The sequence below is a fragment of the Eubalaena glacialis genome, chromosome 1 (assembly GCF_028564815.1).
Source record: "Eubalaena glacialis isolate mEubGla1 chromosome 1, mEubGla1.1.hap2.+ XY, whole genome shotgun sequence".
Taxonomy (NCBI): Eukaryota; Metazoa; Chordata; class Mammalia; order Artiodactyla; family Balaenidae; genus Eubalaena; species Eubalaena glacialis.
Window position 1 is genome coordinate 27,929,936 of NC_083716.1, and position 15,791 is coordinate 27,945,726.

Genomic DNA, 15,791 nt, shown 5'->3' on the forward strand with positions numbered 1-15,791 from the left:
CTGGGGCCACAGCTCCACCCCACTCCGCCTTCCAGCATGGCCTCTGAATCCCAGCTGCTCCAGTTCTCCGCAGCCTGGAGGTCCCTGCTTAATTGTCTCATACACCTGGAACCGACCTGCCCATCTGCAAGTCAGTCACGCCACACACAGGATGCCTATCTGAGTCCTAGGCCCAGGGCAAACCCCACACTTGCCACTACAGTGGGGGCTTTACCAGGCACTGCTCAGGCCGTGCCCAGGCACAGCCCCCAGGCACAGATCCGGCCACACAAAGCCACTATTATAGTTAACAGGTTGAGCCAGATTCTCTGTGTGCCACGCGGCACAGTACGGGGAATGCTAGGACCCCAGCCCTGCATGGGTTTCTGGGCCCCCGAAGGCCACCACTCCGTCAGCCACTGCTCTGGGCTGCGCCAGGTCTGAGCGGGTGATGGGGGCCTCACTCACCGGGGAATTTGGTCAGTGCAATCATCTCACTCAAGCCAAGGAAGGAAGTGGGCAGAAAGGCAGGTTCGTTAATTCCTCTTCCCTTTCCTCACCCCTACACACCATTATTCGGATAATTCGTTCCTCTTCTCTTTTTGAACAGAGACCGACCATTTCCGGCAGGGGCAGTGGCAGACCGGGAGTTGTGAGCTTTCTGCTGCGGGTAGTTGGCCTTGACTGTGACCCTGGCAGCCCACTCCCTTCCAGCCTGCGTCCCCTCGGAACGGGGTGTGCGGGCCCCGCCGCTCTCCCGGCCTGTCCTAGCCGCGGCCCTCGGCCGACGCGGGATTCGGCGAGATTCCACCCCAACGAATTTCCGGCGGAGAGAGGGGAGTTGCGCCCCGTCCCTCAGCGCCGAGGGCCCCAGTGCCCAGGAGAGTTTGCCCCCACCCCCTGGGACGCCTCGCCCCGGGGCCTGGGCGCTTGGGAGGGGCCCCGGGAGAGTGTGCGACCCGGGCCGCCAGCGAGCGCCGGGAGCAGGCGCGCGGGAGCCGGGAGTGGGGACGGGGAGTCGGGTGGCCTCCCGCGATGGGCGCCCGGCATCCTGGCGTGCGGAAGCCCAATCCCCCGCGAGTCCCCGACAAGCTGGACAGGGTCCGAGAGCAGCGGGGCTGAGGGGCCTAGGCCTGCGCCGTTTTGAGTGTGACCCCAGCTGTTTGTAAAGATCGGGGCAGGTAGGAGGTATCTGGGGAGGAAGTGTGTTCTGCCTAATTTTGCTTGCGTTTGTCTTGCAAGAGGAGGGGCGAAGGGGTGGTGGTGAAGAGTCGGACTTCGGAGCCGATTTCGGGGTTGAGTTTGGGCCGGGCAGCCACTCCCCATTCCTGCCTCAGCTCCTCAGCTGGACAGTCTGCGGCCAGAAAATATCCAGGAGCCTTCGGGCGCCCAGCCTCTTGAGGGGTCCCAGGGATTGGGAGGTGGAAGGAAGACCCCAGACTCGTCTGGGGTCGGCAACTCTGGAATACTGCAACGGGTAGGCACTGAAAGTGCCTCTTAAAGACGCAAATGAAGGAGAGATACCTCACCGAACGAAGAAGGTTCGGGCTGGGCAGCTCCAGTCCCGGCGGCGGGAGGGGAAGAACAGCCAGACCTGCCCAGGCAGAAGGAGCCAAATTCTGCCGTTCCAGAAGGCCATTTCCAGATTTCGCTTGGCCCGGTACTGGATGAGGCAGCCAGTGCCGGCGGGAGACCCACTGCAGACTTGACGTTGAGGCCAGAACTTTCTCCCCACGACCAACACGCTGTCAGGGCCTGGCCTGGTCACCGGGTGGGCCTGGGGGTGGGGTAGCCCCTCTACCCCGGAAGTCCTTTGGACCCAGAATCCGCTTCTGCCCAGATCCTACTCCAAGGGGGCCACAGATGAGAGGTGAACAACACTGCCCTTTGCCCACTCAGCCAAATTTCCCCTTGGACCTCCTTGGGTTGGAGGTTGCTGTGCTTTGTCCCCATATCATATGGCAGATCCAGGATGGCAGTCTGGGCGAGGATGAGGTCTCTAATGGTTTCCATAACTCTCCTCCACTCAACCCCAGTGTGGGTGCACACAACTCTGCATACACGAACAAGCCCCACACCCCACTCTCCTAGTTTTTAGCCACAAAGTTCTCTCACTCTCCCATCCCAAAGAAAGAGCCCCCTATGCCCCCACCCTCCTATACAAGGATGGCATGTTCCCCAAAGCCTTCACCACCTAGCTTCTTCCAGAAAAGCAGGCTCAAGTCAGTTTTGTGCATCCTGAGATTGGTCTAGTAGGCAGGGGACTAAATGTTATGGGGAGGGTTGTGTACTGTGGCTGCTGTCCCTGCTAAAGTGGTCTGGGGCCTCCCTGAAGGTCCCTGGGAAGTCTGTTTTTCAGATTCCCTCCTAGGCCAGGCTAGTGCTGGAAGCTGGGAAGTCTTGTTTTGAGCACCACAGAGGATCCTGACCCGATTACTGACAGCATGCCCCAGTCTCTGCAGCTTGCTGGGTAACAGCCTGGAACCCCCAAACTCCAAGCCGATGCTGATACCCCCACAATGTATCTGCACACCCCACCTTAGACCCCCACCACCATGTACACCAGCAGTGCACAATTACACCCACTCACACAACACCACACACACTCACCTGCAGGGACAGTCACCCACAATGATCCACACTCCCCGTTAATTCACTCACCCAATTATATACGGTCCCACACAAATATATACGGTAAAACACATCTCATACATGATTGCATTCATACGATTATAGATGATACACAATCACAAACATTCACACATTTAACACAAAAATAGATGCACAATGAGAAACTAATATGTACTTTCACAAACATTACCACATGATTCGTTCACAATCACAGACACTGGTGGGTGATTACACAACTATCCAAAAAGCCACATTCATACATGGTCACACACACACCACTACAAGTTCATATGTATAACGGCAGTTTCGATTTGCAACTTAAGCAGAATAAGCACACACAACTGCAAACAAAATTACATACTTGAACACTTACAAACATTCATTATCAGTGAAATCCTGATTGCCCACACCCATCACAAACACACAATGCACACGCATAACTCTCACACCCAAAGACAAATCTCTAGCACTGGCTGTCCCAGGAGACCCTGGCTCTCCCAACTTTCCTCAGCACTGCCTTCTCTCCATTTCTTCCCCTCCTTCTTTCCTCTCTCCAGAGCCTGTAGGTCCTGGCCCCCAGATGTCCCTCAAATTTAGGTACCAAGGGCTGCCCTGGCTGCACCAGCTCACACCAAACCCAAGTAGCTGCAAGGTGCTGGGCTCAGCAAGGAGCAGGCAGCCTTGACTCCGGATCCGGAGGGTTTTATTATTTTTTCACATAAATTACACAAGCACTTTATAAAAAGGTTACACAGAAAACACCTTATAAGTGCATAACTTAAACGCCCCCTACGAACAGGATCTGGAGAAATAGGCTGAGTTTGTGTGGAAGCCTGCCTGTGTGTACCTGGGTGCGGCTAGGCTATGTGATGGGGGTCTGGCAGGCCAAGTGATGCTGTTGTGGCTGCTGTGTGTGTGATGATGTGTCACAGTGTGACCATGGCCTTGTGTTTGTGAGAAGTGCCATGCTGTTCAGAATGAATCTGGGTCACCCCTGATAGTAAGGGTCAAGGGTGTGAAGGCTGTGGCCCTGTGTGTGCATAACACTCTCCCATAGGTCCCCTGTGTGTGACTGTGGGGTGACACCAGGAGGGACAGTGAAATCACCTCTGCGAGGGCCTGTGGGTGTCCGCGTATGATGGGGAGTGGAAAACAGAGTGCTCTCCCCAGGGCAAGTTCAAATGACAGCTCATGCTGTCCTCTAGGGATCCCAGAAGCTCTTCTTCCTCCACCTCTCCTGCCTCTCTCAGTCCCACGTTAAAAATCAGAATAAAATAAAAGAGACGCAAACGGAGGACTCCAAACAGTTCCAGCAGGCGCGGGACCGCATAGGCATCTGGGAGGCGGCCGCGCGTCCCTTTCTTGCGCGGTCTTCTCTTCTTTTCCACCAAAAAGAGAACAGCGTCGGCGCGAGAGCGCGGGCCGGTGCGGAGGGGCACGGCGTTCCCCTGCTGCGCGCAGTCTTCGGCAGGAGGGCGGCGAGAGTCGCGGCTCTCAGGCCTCGCGACCCTTGGCTGGGCCCGGGTCTCACGGGGCGGAGCAGGCAGGCTCACTCGCAGGCCGACGCCACGGACGTGACGCTGGTGATCTTGGTCGAGTCGTCAGACCACGGCTGCAGGTTCTGCAGGGCGAAGAGCGAGGAGTTGTGCACGCAGAGCGGGTCGGCGGGCAGCGGCTGCGCCAGGCTCTTCTGGAAGGCCTCTTGCTGCAGCTGCAGGAGGATGCGGTTCGCCTGCTGCCTCTCGGCCTCACGCTCCTCCGCGGTCTGGCGCCTGCACCGGGGACAAGCCGTTACCGACGCTTCGGGTGCGCTCCCGGGAGACAGCCTGAACGAACACTGCTCCCCTTCGCAGCCCCCAATTTCCGCTTGGGCCCCTTGAATGCATTCCCTTATCTTGAGGGTCCTGACTCCACAAAGACTGGAAGCCCCAAAAGTAGATTGGGGGGTATCCTGGGGGAGCTGGGGGAAATCCGCTAGGCCCAAGCAGCTGGGGCTCCCCGGCTCCAGGCAGGGCCCACACCCTCACCAGCCTGGAAGGCGCAGCCAGGGCTAGGATGGCATTTCGCCTCTCCCCAGACCCCAGGAAGACCAGGAACCTTCCCAAGACTGAGGGGCCTCACCCTCCCCACCAGTCCAGGGCAGGGGCAAGGGCCAGTGGATATGAGCTGCCCTGACAGACCTCTCTTCTCCCCCTTCCCTCTGCGAACCTCTCCCAGTCTTCTGACCTCCTGCGCCGAGCTCTGTGCCCTGCTGGGATTCCCGCCGGACCGGCCGGCTTCCTCCGAGGCGGTCCAGGGAGGCGATGACTCACTTATTCCATTTAATGCCTCCCCTCCACCCTGTCAACTGAGATCAAACGTCTGTCTCTAAGGTGGACAGACCTAATGGGAGTCCCCGGGGCCTCCAGAAGCAATTTGTAGGCGATCGATGAAGCCGCGCGAAGCCGGCGAGGGCCTCTCTCAGCGGTGGACGCCGGCCTCCTCTCCGCCCCTTCTAGCCTTTTCGCTCTGTGTCTTTCTGTCTCTCGTCTTCCCCTTCTTCCCCGCATTTCAAACTATGTCTCTTCCTTTAGACTTTGTGTCTTTTTTTCTCTTGTTTTCTCTCACCCCACTCTCTTCCTTCTCTCAGAATTTCAGGGAATTTGTTTGAAACGAAAATGAAGGTTTTAGTCATCTATGGCTTTCCGTTATTGTACATAAGACTTCTTCAGGCTGACTGTTTTTTCCTTTTCTCCCTGGGTGGGGTGTTTGTCTTTGCCGCCGCCCCCCCCCCTTGTGTATCAGTTTCTCTCTGCCTGCTACTCTCTATTTTTCTCTGTGCCCCGACCCCAAGGGCTTGCCTGACTCCCTCCCCTCCCCTAGGCTGCAGCCCCGGTGGGCCTTGGGAACGCAAGTACGTCCCCCCCCCACCCCAGCCCTTGCTCCCTCCTTAGCTTTCCAGAGGTCTGGAGCAATGTCTCCCACCCCCTCCCCAGCAGCAGGAATGTGGGGGGAGCAGCAGACTCGCGGTGCAGTGGCTTCCTTTGTGGCCACGGCGGCAGATTCCTAGCCTTCATTCAGAAAAAGAAACTCCAATTCCTTCCTCCGGACCCAGGCCCTCCCGGCCAGGCGCCGGGGACTTCGCCCAGACTCTCTTGCTCTCCCCACTGAGGCCTGAGCTAGCAAGAAACTCCCGGCTGTGTGGAACCGAGTATGCGGGCCAGATGTGCGGGAAGGTGCAGGGGTGCAAGAGGGTGCAACTGGAGAAAGCGCCTGTGTGGGGGAAAAAATGAGTGTAGTTGTGGGTGTGTGACGAGAGAAGAGAAAATGTTTCTCTCTTTCTCTCTCACTCACACACATACACCCATCTGCTCCTGATTGATCCCCCTTTCAGTGGGACCCTCAAAAATCCCGCCGCAGCCAGCGCAGATTGATTTTCCCCTTCCCGGACCCGCTGCGCCCAGGCCAGGCCTCTGGGGAGGAGGGAGTCAGCAGGGCCCAGGCCCACGGTATGGGGTCCCAGACGCTCTAGCGGGAGCCCCGGCTGGGGCGCAGAAACAGGGCGCCTGCCATCCTGCCTCCGGTCTCCGGGATAGACGAGGCATCTCTGTACGCGTAAGTTTGCGCAAACAAAAAGTCCCTCAAGACTCACTGATCTCGGAAGCCTGGACTGCGTAGACTGCGCTCGAACCCGGACGTTTCCCCAAGCAGCGGCGGAGACCAGCCGCGTCTACACCCGCACGGAGTGTGCGCCCCCGGGCCAGAAAGCCGGAAAGAAAAACAGCTGGGGCTCTCCGGCCCCGTCCCGTCATCGGCCACGGTGGCTTTCCGCTCCCCGCGAGCCTAGCAGAGCAGCGCGCTCCTCCGAACCAGAGCCATAGGAAAGTGGCAAGCATGGGAGTATGAACGCCCCAAGAGAGGCCCGGAGCCGGGGACTGCGCCACCCACGGCCGCGCCCGCCCAGCGCGCTTACCTCCACTTTGTCCGCCGGTTCTGGAACCAGGTTTTGACTTGCGCGTCGGTCATTTTGAGCGCCTTGGCCAGGGCGGCGCGCTCGGCCGAGGCCAGGTACTTCTGGCGGTGGAAGCGCTTCTCTAGCTCGCAGATCTGCAGGCGCGTGAAGGACGTGCGCGGCTTCTTCTTCTTGGGGGGCGTCCGATTCTGATAAGGGTGACCTATACGGCGTGTTACAGTGAAGGGTGAGAGGGCCACTGGAGCGGGAGACAGACAGACGGCAGAGGCAAGCGGCAGAGCGTCAGGAGGCGTCCCAGGCCCGACACCCCGCGAGTCAGCGAGCGCAGCGGCTAGACCCCAAGAGAAGGGCTGTAGTCCTCCCGTCAGCCCTCAGCTCCAAGCCCGCGGCGTGAAATGGCCCCCGCCCGCCCGCCAGGCCGACGCCGCTGCCGCCACCACGGAGACCTCCCTAGCCCTGGGCTCCCACGTGCCGGTCAGACACAGCCGCAGTCTCCTTGAGGGGCACGTCTGAGGCGAGCTAAAGGTCGCAGTCCCCCCCCATAGCCTCAGGTCTCCAGCCTCAGAGAAGCTGCCCAACGGTAAGAGGCTATCCTTGGTCAAGGCCCTGAATCCTGGGTCCTGACCTGAGGCCTCTAACACACAGCAACATACACAGACACATCACATACAACAGGGGCAAATTATAGATCTATACACCCAGACAAGCTGACACCCAGACAAGCAGAGGCACAAAGGCAGATGCATAAGGTGACAGCCATATACTCCCTCAGAACCTTCTTTAGGCCTGAAGCAAGATTACGGCAGGCTGTGGCTCCCCTAGGTAGGCTATGTGGAGTATCTTTTCGCCAGAGACCCAGGCCCAGTGGGTTCCAGGATGGGGCGGGGGAGGGGGGTGTTCCATCAGAGTCTTTTAAGACCAGCCTGGCCTGGGTGGGGGGAGTGGGATGGGGCACTAGGCCCTGCCTCCCCAGGCCTGAGAGGACTTGGGTTGGGGCACTGGGGCCCCTTCGGAGGCCCAGAGCGGAATGGCTCTTCTACCTCCCTCCACCCCAGTTTGCCACAGACCCAGGGTCTGGGCCGAGGACCCAAGGGTCAGACCCAAGGCTGGAACAGGGGCTTAGCCCAGGGTCTAGCTCTTAACTGCCTATTCCCCTTCCACCATTGGGCCCTGGAGCCCGAGCCCCATGGGAGCCCCACGTCGTGGTCGGTCGGCAGCCGCCTATGCCTCCTGCTTCCTCTGTCTAAGGCCCGGCCAGGAACTCAAGCTCAACTCGTGGCTGCTTCCCAGCGGGCTTGGGGGCCTGGTCCGGCGGGAGGATCGTAGTCTCGGATCCAGGGAACGCTAAGGGCGGCGGGAGGTGAGGCCGGGGAAAGGGGCCCGCGCAGGAGCGAGAGCCGAGTGCCGGGAGCGGAAGCGGGAGCGGAGGGAGCCGAGGCAAGCGGAGGAAGGCGCGGAGCAGGCAGCTGAGAGGGCGGCAGGCGGCCGCCGCCGAGTGCGTAATCGTCCCAGGAGTTCTTTCGGCTGCCGATCGATCACGGGCCTGGCCGGTGCATTATTCACGCTGGAGGAAACAAGGCTGGGCCCAGAGGGGAGGACGCCGAGCCGGGACAGAACGAAAATGAAGCGGGCGGCTCAGCCTCGCGCTGCCACTGACCCGGACGGAGCCTGCAGTCCGGGTAGAAGGGCCCGCCAGCTCTGTCGCTTTACTCCGGCTCGGAGCCTCTACCGGGTTCGGCAGCGCGACGGGCACTGGACCACGGAGCGCGAAGTGTGTGTGTGTGTGTATGTGTGTGTGTGTGTGTGTAGGGGAAGGGAGGTGGGGAACCTGTTTTCCTTGCGTCTGATTCTGGGGCTCGCCGCCTCGGCCAGAGAATGTCTGCCGGGACGGAAGAAACAGTTTGTTCACATCGTGCCCCTTTCTCCGAGATACCCGAGCCCCAAATGCCGGCGGAAGGTAGTAGTCCCGAAGCTACATCCCCCTTCCCTCCGCCTGACCGGGCCCAGGGACTCCGAGAGGGGATCAGGGAGAGCTTCTCAGAGCAGGGGTCCTGTGGGAGAGACGGAGAGGGGCCCAGGCTGGGAGAACTCTTCCAGCAAGTCGATTCCGCGAGCTTAGAGAGGTGGCGGGAGGCTGAACTTGGGGGAGGCACCAAGAGGAGCTGGGAGAGCTGGCGCACAGAGGGGGCTGCGGGGAGCCACGGGGCAGAAGCGAGGGGGTAGAGGAGAGCCGGGACCGCGGCTAGGCGGGGCGCGCGCGGGCCGGACTCACCTGTGAACCTGTCCTTTGTGTATCTGCGGTTACTCTCCATCCAGGGAAAGGTGAGGCCGGTGAGGTTGTTGACGCCCGGCACGGCAGGCACGGAGGGCACGGTGGGCAAACCAGTAGCCAGAGGTTGAGGGTGGGCCACCGCTCCAGCTAGCGGCCTGTGCGCGGGCACTCGTATCACCCCCGCAGCGCTCAGCGCCCCTCCCCCGCCGCCGCCGCCGCCGGGACCGGGGCCGCCCGCCAAGGCCATGTTCACGTTGTAGGAGCCGGCCAGCGGGCCCATGCTGCAGGCGCCGCCGCCGCCGCCGCCCGCCGGGCCACCGGGGCCGCTCGGGCCTCCAGCGCCATAGGCCCCCGCGCCCCCGGCCCCCGCCCCGGCCGCGGGGCCCCCGCCGCCGTAAGGGTAGGCGCCTCCAACCAAACAGCCAAGGCCGTATTCTCCGTCCTGGAGGCGAGAGGAGGGCCCCATGCAGCTGCCCTGGTCCGGGCTGTTGAGGATCTGGTCGATGCCAAAGCTGATGGGCTCCGCGTGGCCCGGGTGGAGATGGTGCGGACCCAGGTGCTCCATGCTGGCCCCCGACCCCGGCCCTGCGGTGGGGGGGGGGGGCCTGGGCGGTGGCACTCGCTGTGCTTGGCTCGGGGGCAGCGCGCAGCGGCGCGGAGGCGCGGAGGCAGCAGCGGCTCCTGGCTGCGCCGAGACTTGGAGGCGAAGTGCGCAGAGGGGCTAAAGTAGGGGGGAGGGGAAGGAGAGAGGGGGCGCCGTATTCTTCCCCTCTCCGGCTGCTCGCTAGCTGTTGACTCTGGGACATCAATCACCGGGCGAAAAAGCCCGGTGCGAGCGAGCCTCGCCGTTTCGGCCGGGTCTCTCCATTGGCTGTGCGCGGAGAGGAGCGGGGTGAATGACAGCGCGGGGGAGGGGCGGAGAACGGGAGAGGGAGGCCTGGAGCCGAGACAGATGTAGGAGCCCGAGACGGAGGGACTGAGACAGAGGCTCAGAGAAGTAGTTCAGGAAGAGAGAGAAAAGGCCAACCAGAGGCTTAAGAGGAGAAAGAAAAAGAATAGGAGGCCGGCATTCCCAGAGACCGATAGACAGATGGCCCCAAGGAGGTGGAGGTCAGAGTCCTCTTCCCAGCCTGGCAGGAGCCGCCCGCTTGCTTAGAATTGGGCCAAAGGGGCCAGCTTACCAGGCCTCTGGGGAAGGGGCATCCCAGCGCTACTGGAGATTCACCCCAAGGGCTCAGCTGGGAAGCACCTGTCTGTCAACCAGAGGATTTACTCCAAACTTGCAGTCCGGCTTGTTAGAAAGTAGAAGACTGTCTACTCCCCGGGTATGGAGCCCAGGCCCCTGAGGCAGGAAGGTGAGTTCAGGCTTGTCTTTTAAAACACAGGCCTATGAACAACTGGCTATATGTTGTTGAAAAAGTCAGCAACAACCCCAGCTCTGCCAGTTTAGAGAAACTGAGGGAGGGAAGACTTCCTGAAAGACAGTCACAAGTCAAGGGCGTTGGCTTGGGGCCTGCTGCTGGGGTGCCCAGGCATCAAGACACCCCCTTTCCTTTTAAATAGACAGAAGCTTCAAGAAGCAGTTCCCACAGTATGTGAATGAATTCAATCAGATTGCTTTCACCTAGCAACTAGCCCAGGGCTGGCTATTCCAAGCAAGAAACCTTTGGATTATAGTGAGGGGAAGGAGTTATTTTCTTACTTTTGGAATCTTGGAAGGGAGGCCTAGGGGCTTTAAACAGTGAGGGCTGGGTATGGTGGGACCAAGATCAGGGAAGTACATCTAGGACAAACTTAGGCCTTTTCAAAGTTTTGCCTGTGGCTGACTGGCTTAGAGCCCAGGAGAGAAGAAGGAAACTCCTTTTCTGCTTCCCCTCTTCCTCCTCTCTAGTAGAGAAAGGTCTGCTCCCTCCCAGGAGCCAAGCCCTGGTAAGGGCACAGGTTGGATCACTTGGGATCTATTTCTGGTCTATTTCAGATTCAACAGGCCTTCAGGGAGGGACTGTCTCTATCAGACAAGATGCTAGAATGTGGAGGCTCACATTCTACTTAACACATCTCATTGCAATCTATTTGCTTTGGCCATGTCTGTTACTTTAAACTGAAGAGATCTCCTTGGAGGCAGGGAATGGCTTACTCATCTCTGTTCCCCCCTGTGGAGTACAGCCCACCAAATATACTCATCTTGGGTAAATAATGAATGAAAGGACCTCCTTATTCAACAAATATTTTATTGAGTGCCTACTATGTGTCAGTCACTGTTCTTGGCACTGGAAAAACAACGGTGAACAAAACAAAGTTCCTGTCCTCATGGAGTTTACATTCCACAGAATGGAATACAAGAAACAAAGAAGCAAATACAATAAGCCAGATGGTGGTAAGTGTTACAGAAAACACTATAAACTCTACACCAACTCTTCAAGATGAGTATTATTCCCGTTTTATGGATTCAAGGAAACCACATTTCAGCGAGGCTAAGTGACTTGATCAAGATGGAGGAGCTGGATTCAACTTGCTTTTGTGGGTTGGCCTGGAAGCCTGGCTGCTGGTTGGAGGCACATCTCTATGGGAAAAACCTTGCCTGGGCTCCAGGCAGGTGGACAAAGACCCACTCAAGACAAAGCCAGATATGAAGTTGGTGGTTGTTTGTAAACACTAAGCAGAAACATGAGAGAGAACTCTACTCCCTTGCCAGTTCTCTCCTCTCCATCCACCCAATCAGGAAGGTACTATACTTCTACACAGGACGTTCCAGAACTTTTTTGGAAGTTGTTTATGCCTGAATGAGTCTCTTTCCTGCCTCTTATCTTGAGGGAACTAAAGCAGAGATAAACATAAATGTTTTACTGAGAAACTACTGTGTGCCAGTCACCACACCGATCTCATTTAAGACTCACAACAATCCTGTGAAGTTAATAGAAACATCCTCATTTTTAAATAATTAAGAAAACAGAATGAATGTTCATAGCAGTATTATTCATAATGGCCAAAAAGTAGAAACAACTCAGATGTCCATCATCTGATGAATGGATAAATAAAATGTGGTATATCCATACAATGGAATGTTATTCAACCATAAAAAAGAATAAAAAGTAAATCCTGCTACAATACAGAAAATCCTAGAAAACATCATGTTAAGTGAAAGAAGCCAGGCACAAAAAGGCCACATGTTGTATGATTCCATTTATATGAACCATCCAGGATAGGCAAATTCATAGAAGCAGAAAGTAGATTAGTGGTTGCCAGGAGCTGGGAGTGGGGTGGGGGGAGTGGGAATTGACTGCAAAAGCATACAAAGTTTCTTTCTTTCTTTTTTTTTTTTTAATTGGAGTAAAATTGCTTTACAGTGTTGTGTTAGTTTCTGGTGTACAATGAAGTGAATCAGCTATATGTATACATATATGCCCTCCCTCTTGGACCTCCCTCCCACCCCCCCATCCCACCCATCTAGTTTGTCACAGAGCACTGAGCTGAGCTCCCTGTGCTATACAGCAGGTTCCCACTAGCTATCTATTTTACACATGGTAGTATATTTATGTCAAACCTGATCTCCCAGTTTGTCCCACCCTCCCCTTCCCCCCACGTCCACATGTCTGTTCTCTACGTCTACGTCTCTATTCCTTCCCTACAAATAGGTTCATCTGTACCATTTTTCTAGATTCCACATATATGCATTAATATATGATGTTTGTTTTTCTCTTTCTGGCTTACTTCACTCTGTATGACAGACTCTAGGTCCATCCACATCTCTACAAATGACCCAATTTCGTTCCTTTTTATGGCTGAATAATATTCCATTGTATATATGTACCACATCTTCTTTATCCATTCATCTATCATCGGACATTTAGCTTGTTTCCATGTCCTGGCTATTGTAAATAGTGCTGCAATGAACATTGTGGTACATGTGTCCTTTTGAATTCTGGTTTTCTCAGGGCATATGCCCAGTAGTGGGATTGCTGGGTCATATGGTAGTTCTATTTTTAGTTTTTTTAAGGAACCTCCATACTGTTCTCCATAGTGGCTGTACCAATTTACATTCCCACCAACAGTGCAAAAGGGTTCCCTTTTCTCCACACCCTCTCCAGCATTTACTGTTTGTAGATCTTTTTGTAGTGATGGAAATATTCTAGAATTAGTTAGTGGTGATGGTTGCACAACTTTGTGAATATACTAAAAAACCACTGAATTGTATGATTTAAAGGGCTGAATATTATGGTACAAGAATTATATCTCATTTTATAATTTTTATTTTAATTTTTAAATTTTTTTGAAGTTCTTTTTTAAAATACATTTATTTATTTATTTATTGGCTGCATTGGGTCTTCATTGCTGCGCACAGACTTTTTCTAGTTGCAGCAAGCAGGGGCTACTCTTCGCTGCGGTGCGCGGGCTTCTCATTGCGGTGGCTTCTCTTGTTGCGGAGCATGGGCTCTAGGCATGTGGGTTCAGTAGTTGTGGTGCATGGGCTTAGTTGCTTCGCGGCACATGGGATCTTCCCGGACCAGGGCTCAAACCTGTGTCCCCTGAATTGGCAGGCGGATTCTTAACCACTGCACCACCAGGGAAGTCTATTTTTTTTAAAAAAGGAAACAAAAACTAAGACTTGGTGAGATGAACAAACTTTCCCGAAGTCCCACAGACAGAAGAGGATTGATTGGGAACCCCCAAATCTGAACTATTTTCTCTGTATAAGGCTGAAAACGATGGGGAGGGGTGCTTCAGCTTCCTTTGAGGCTGGGTCCCAGTTGCCTTGCTCCTGTTAGTCAGGAAGTCACATTTGAGTCTAACCACAGTTCTGCCCGCTGCAATTAAAACCCTGTCTTTCTAGGTAACCCTCAGAACAACTTCTCTTTGCCACTCTCTGGCCCATGCTGGAAACCCCGTGAGTGTTCCTCACACTCTTCTTCCTCCCTTTTCTTCCTCCAGATGGACTTTTCCAGCCCCTATGACATTCCAACCCTGCCTGTTTCATCCCTTTGGGCATCTGCCTCACTCACCTCCTCAGGTCTGGCACCAGTTGTCCAGAGTACCTGGGAGGAGACCTCGCCCTTGCTAGCCCAGCCTAGGGTGGCAGAGGTCACAGCCGCCTAGTGGCCCACTAAGACTGTCAGGGTGCTCTTCTCATCAAAACCCAACAAGCCAGGGATGTCCTAACTTTCCCCTACCCTCACAGCTGCCTGCCTGCCTGATGTTTTCAGTGCTTCCCAGTCACCTCTCTTGCTTATGAGTCAACTTTTATCCCAATCTAGTTCTGAGGTGCTGGCCTCCCCACAGCTGGAGTTTTTGAGTCCACTTTAACCTCAGCCTTTGTCTCCCACTGGGATAGCTGCTGAGGGGCCAGGGTTACTCTCTCAGTCCCATCTCTGCCTAGGAAGATGAGACAAAAGGGTGAGGATTCACTGGGCTCTGCCCCCTCACCTCCCGAAAGCAGTGTTACCTGAGCACAGTGCTGCAGGTTGGAAAGTCTTCTGAAATGGGGGAGGAGACTCACACAGCGCTTATAGTCAGTGCAGCTTCGGTGGAGGTGTTTCCATGGCGCTTTTTCATGCTTTGCAGAGTAGCCCTGCTAGGAAAGAGGCAGGGCGGGAAAGAAAGCAGGACTCACAAAGCACAAGTGATGTCCTAGGCACCTTCAGTCACAGTAATTATCTCATTTCATCTTCCAATAATCTTGTGATGTGGCTTTTGTTATCACCATTTTACAGATGAGAAAACTGACTCACAGAAACCCGGAAAGGGACAGAGACTGGCTCAAATGCTGCTTTTCCGACTCCACTCATTACAAGCTGCTTCCTCAACACCAAACTTGGCAGTCGTGGTTCTTGCCTTGCAGGAGTATCCTGCGCACATCTAGGTGAGTTTGAGCCCTGAGGCCACCTGGTAACACCATCCCAACCCCAGCGCCATCCCAGCCCCCCTCCCCTTGTCTGCAGGATAAAGAAGTACCTCCAATTAAAAGGGGAGCAGCTGGGGCTGAGGCTGGGGCAGGGGAAAGAGAAAAGGGAGGGCTCAGCCACAGGGGGAGGCCTCTTTGGATCCCACCCGGCTCCCTCCCCGCTCTGGGAGAGACCCCTGGGCCAGGGGTTGTCCTTTAGCTTAGGGGTGTTTGTGGTAACTTAATTACTTTGTGTTTGTGGGACTGTGCGTCCATGAGGGGAAAGCTGCATGTGAAAGTGCATGACAGTGAGGGTAGCTGTGCAGACATACCGGGCATGTCTTTGAGGACTGATTTTGTTAATTTACCCAACAAGTATGTGTTAAGTGTCTATTATGTATCAGTGTTAGACTGTTGGGATAGTACTGTGTTAGGCTATTGGTATATAACTGCAAGCAAAACACATGTCAGTAAGGGTGCTGGGAGAGAGGAAGGGAGTCTGGGTCATTTTTACAAACTGGATTTGTCTGTGTAAGGATGTATGTCAGTGAAAATGCAAGTGAATGTGTGTTTTCCGTAACAGGCTAAGAGTGTGTTTCTGTAACTGTTCCTCTGTAATGGGCACATACTACAGGGCGAGAGTATCCTTCAGCTACTGTGTGACAGTGTGAGTGTAATAATGATGTGTGCTGCTGATGGTCTGTGTACATCTGTGGGAGGAGCTTCTTATTTTCTAGTGTAATTGTCAGGGAAATAGCCACGTATGGGCCTGTGGGTGCGGGCAGCGGGAGACAGGGTATGCCCAATAGGCATTTTGAAGGGAAAGGATGGAACAGGCTGAGAAATATGTAAGGGGACATGTAACACAAAGCAGACCAGGGGGGCCATTGGGGTCTGGATTCCCAGTACCAAAGGTACCCCTTCTGCCTTGCTTACCTGCCTCAGGAAAGGGGCAGAAAAATGTCCCCATCCATGGAGGAGGCAGGTGAAGCTGGTGACTCAGGGACTTAGAAACCCAGTAAAGGGCACTTCACCTCTGAGGAACCTGGGGGTGAGGGGGTGGGAGAGGTAGTGTTTTT

At 55.5% G+C, this 15,791-nt stretch overlaps 1 protein-coding gene across 1 annotated transcript; it reads right to left on the reverse strand.

Moving 5' to 3' along the window:
* Positions 1-4,159: 4,159 nt before the first annotated feature.
* Positions 4,160-9,399, reverse strand: TLX1 (T cell leukemia homeobox 1). The gene is made up of 3 exons (XM_061194195.1): positions 8,835-9,399; positions 6,563-6,764; positions 4,160-4,382 (listed from the first exon to the last, which is right to left on the reverse strand). The coding sequence occupies exons 1-3, from the start codon at positions 9,397-9,399 to the stop codon at positions 4,160-4,162; spliced, it is 990 nt and encodes a 329-aa protein (XP_061050178.1).
* Between the last annotated feature and the right edge of the window lie 6,392 nt (positions 9,400-15,791).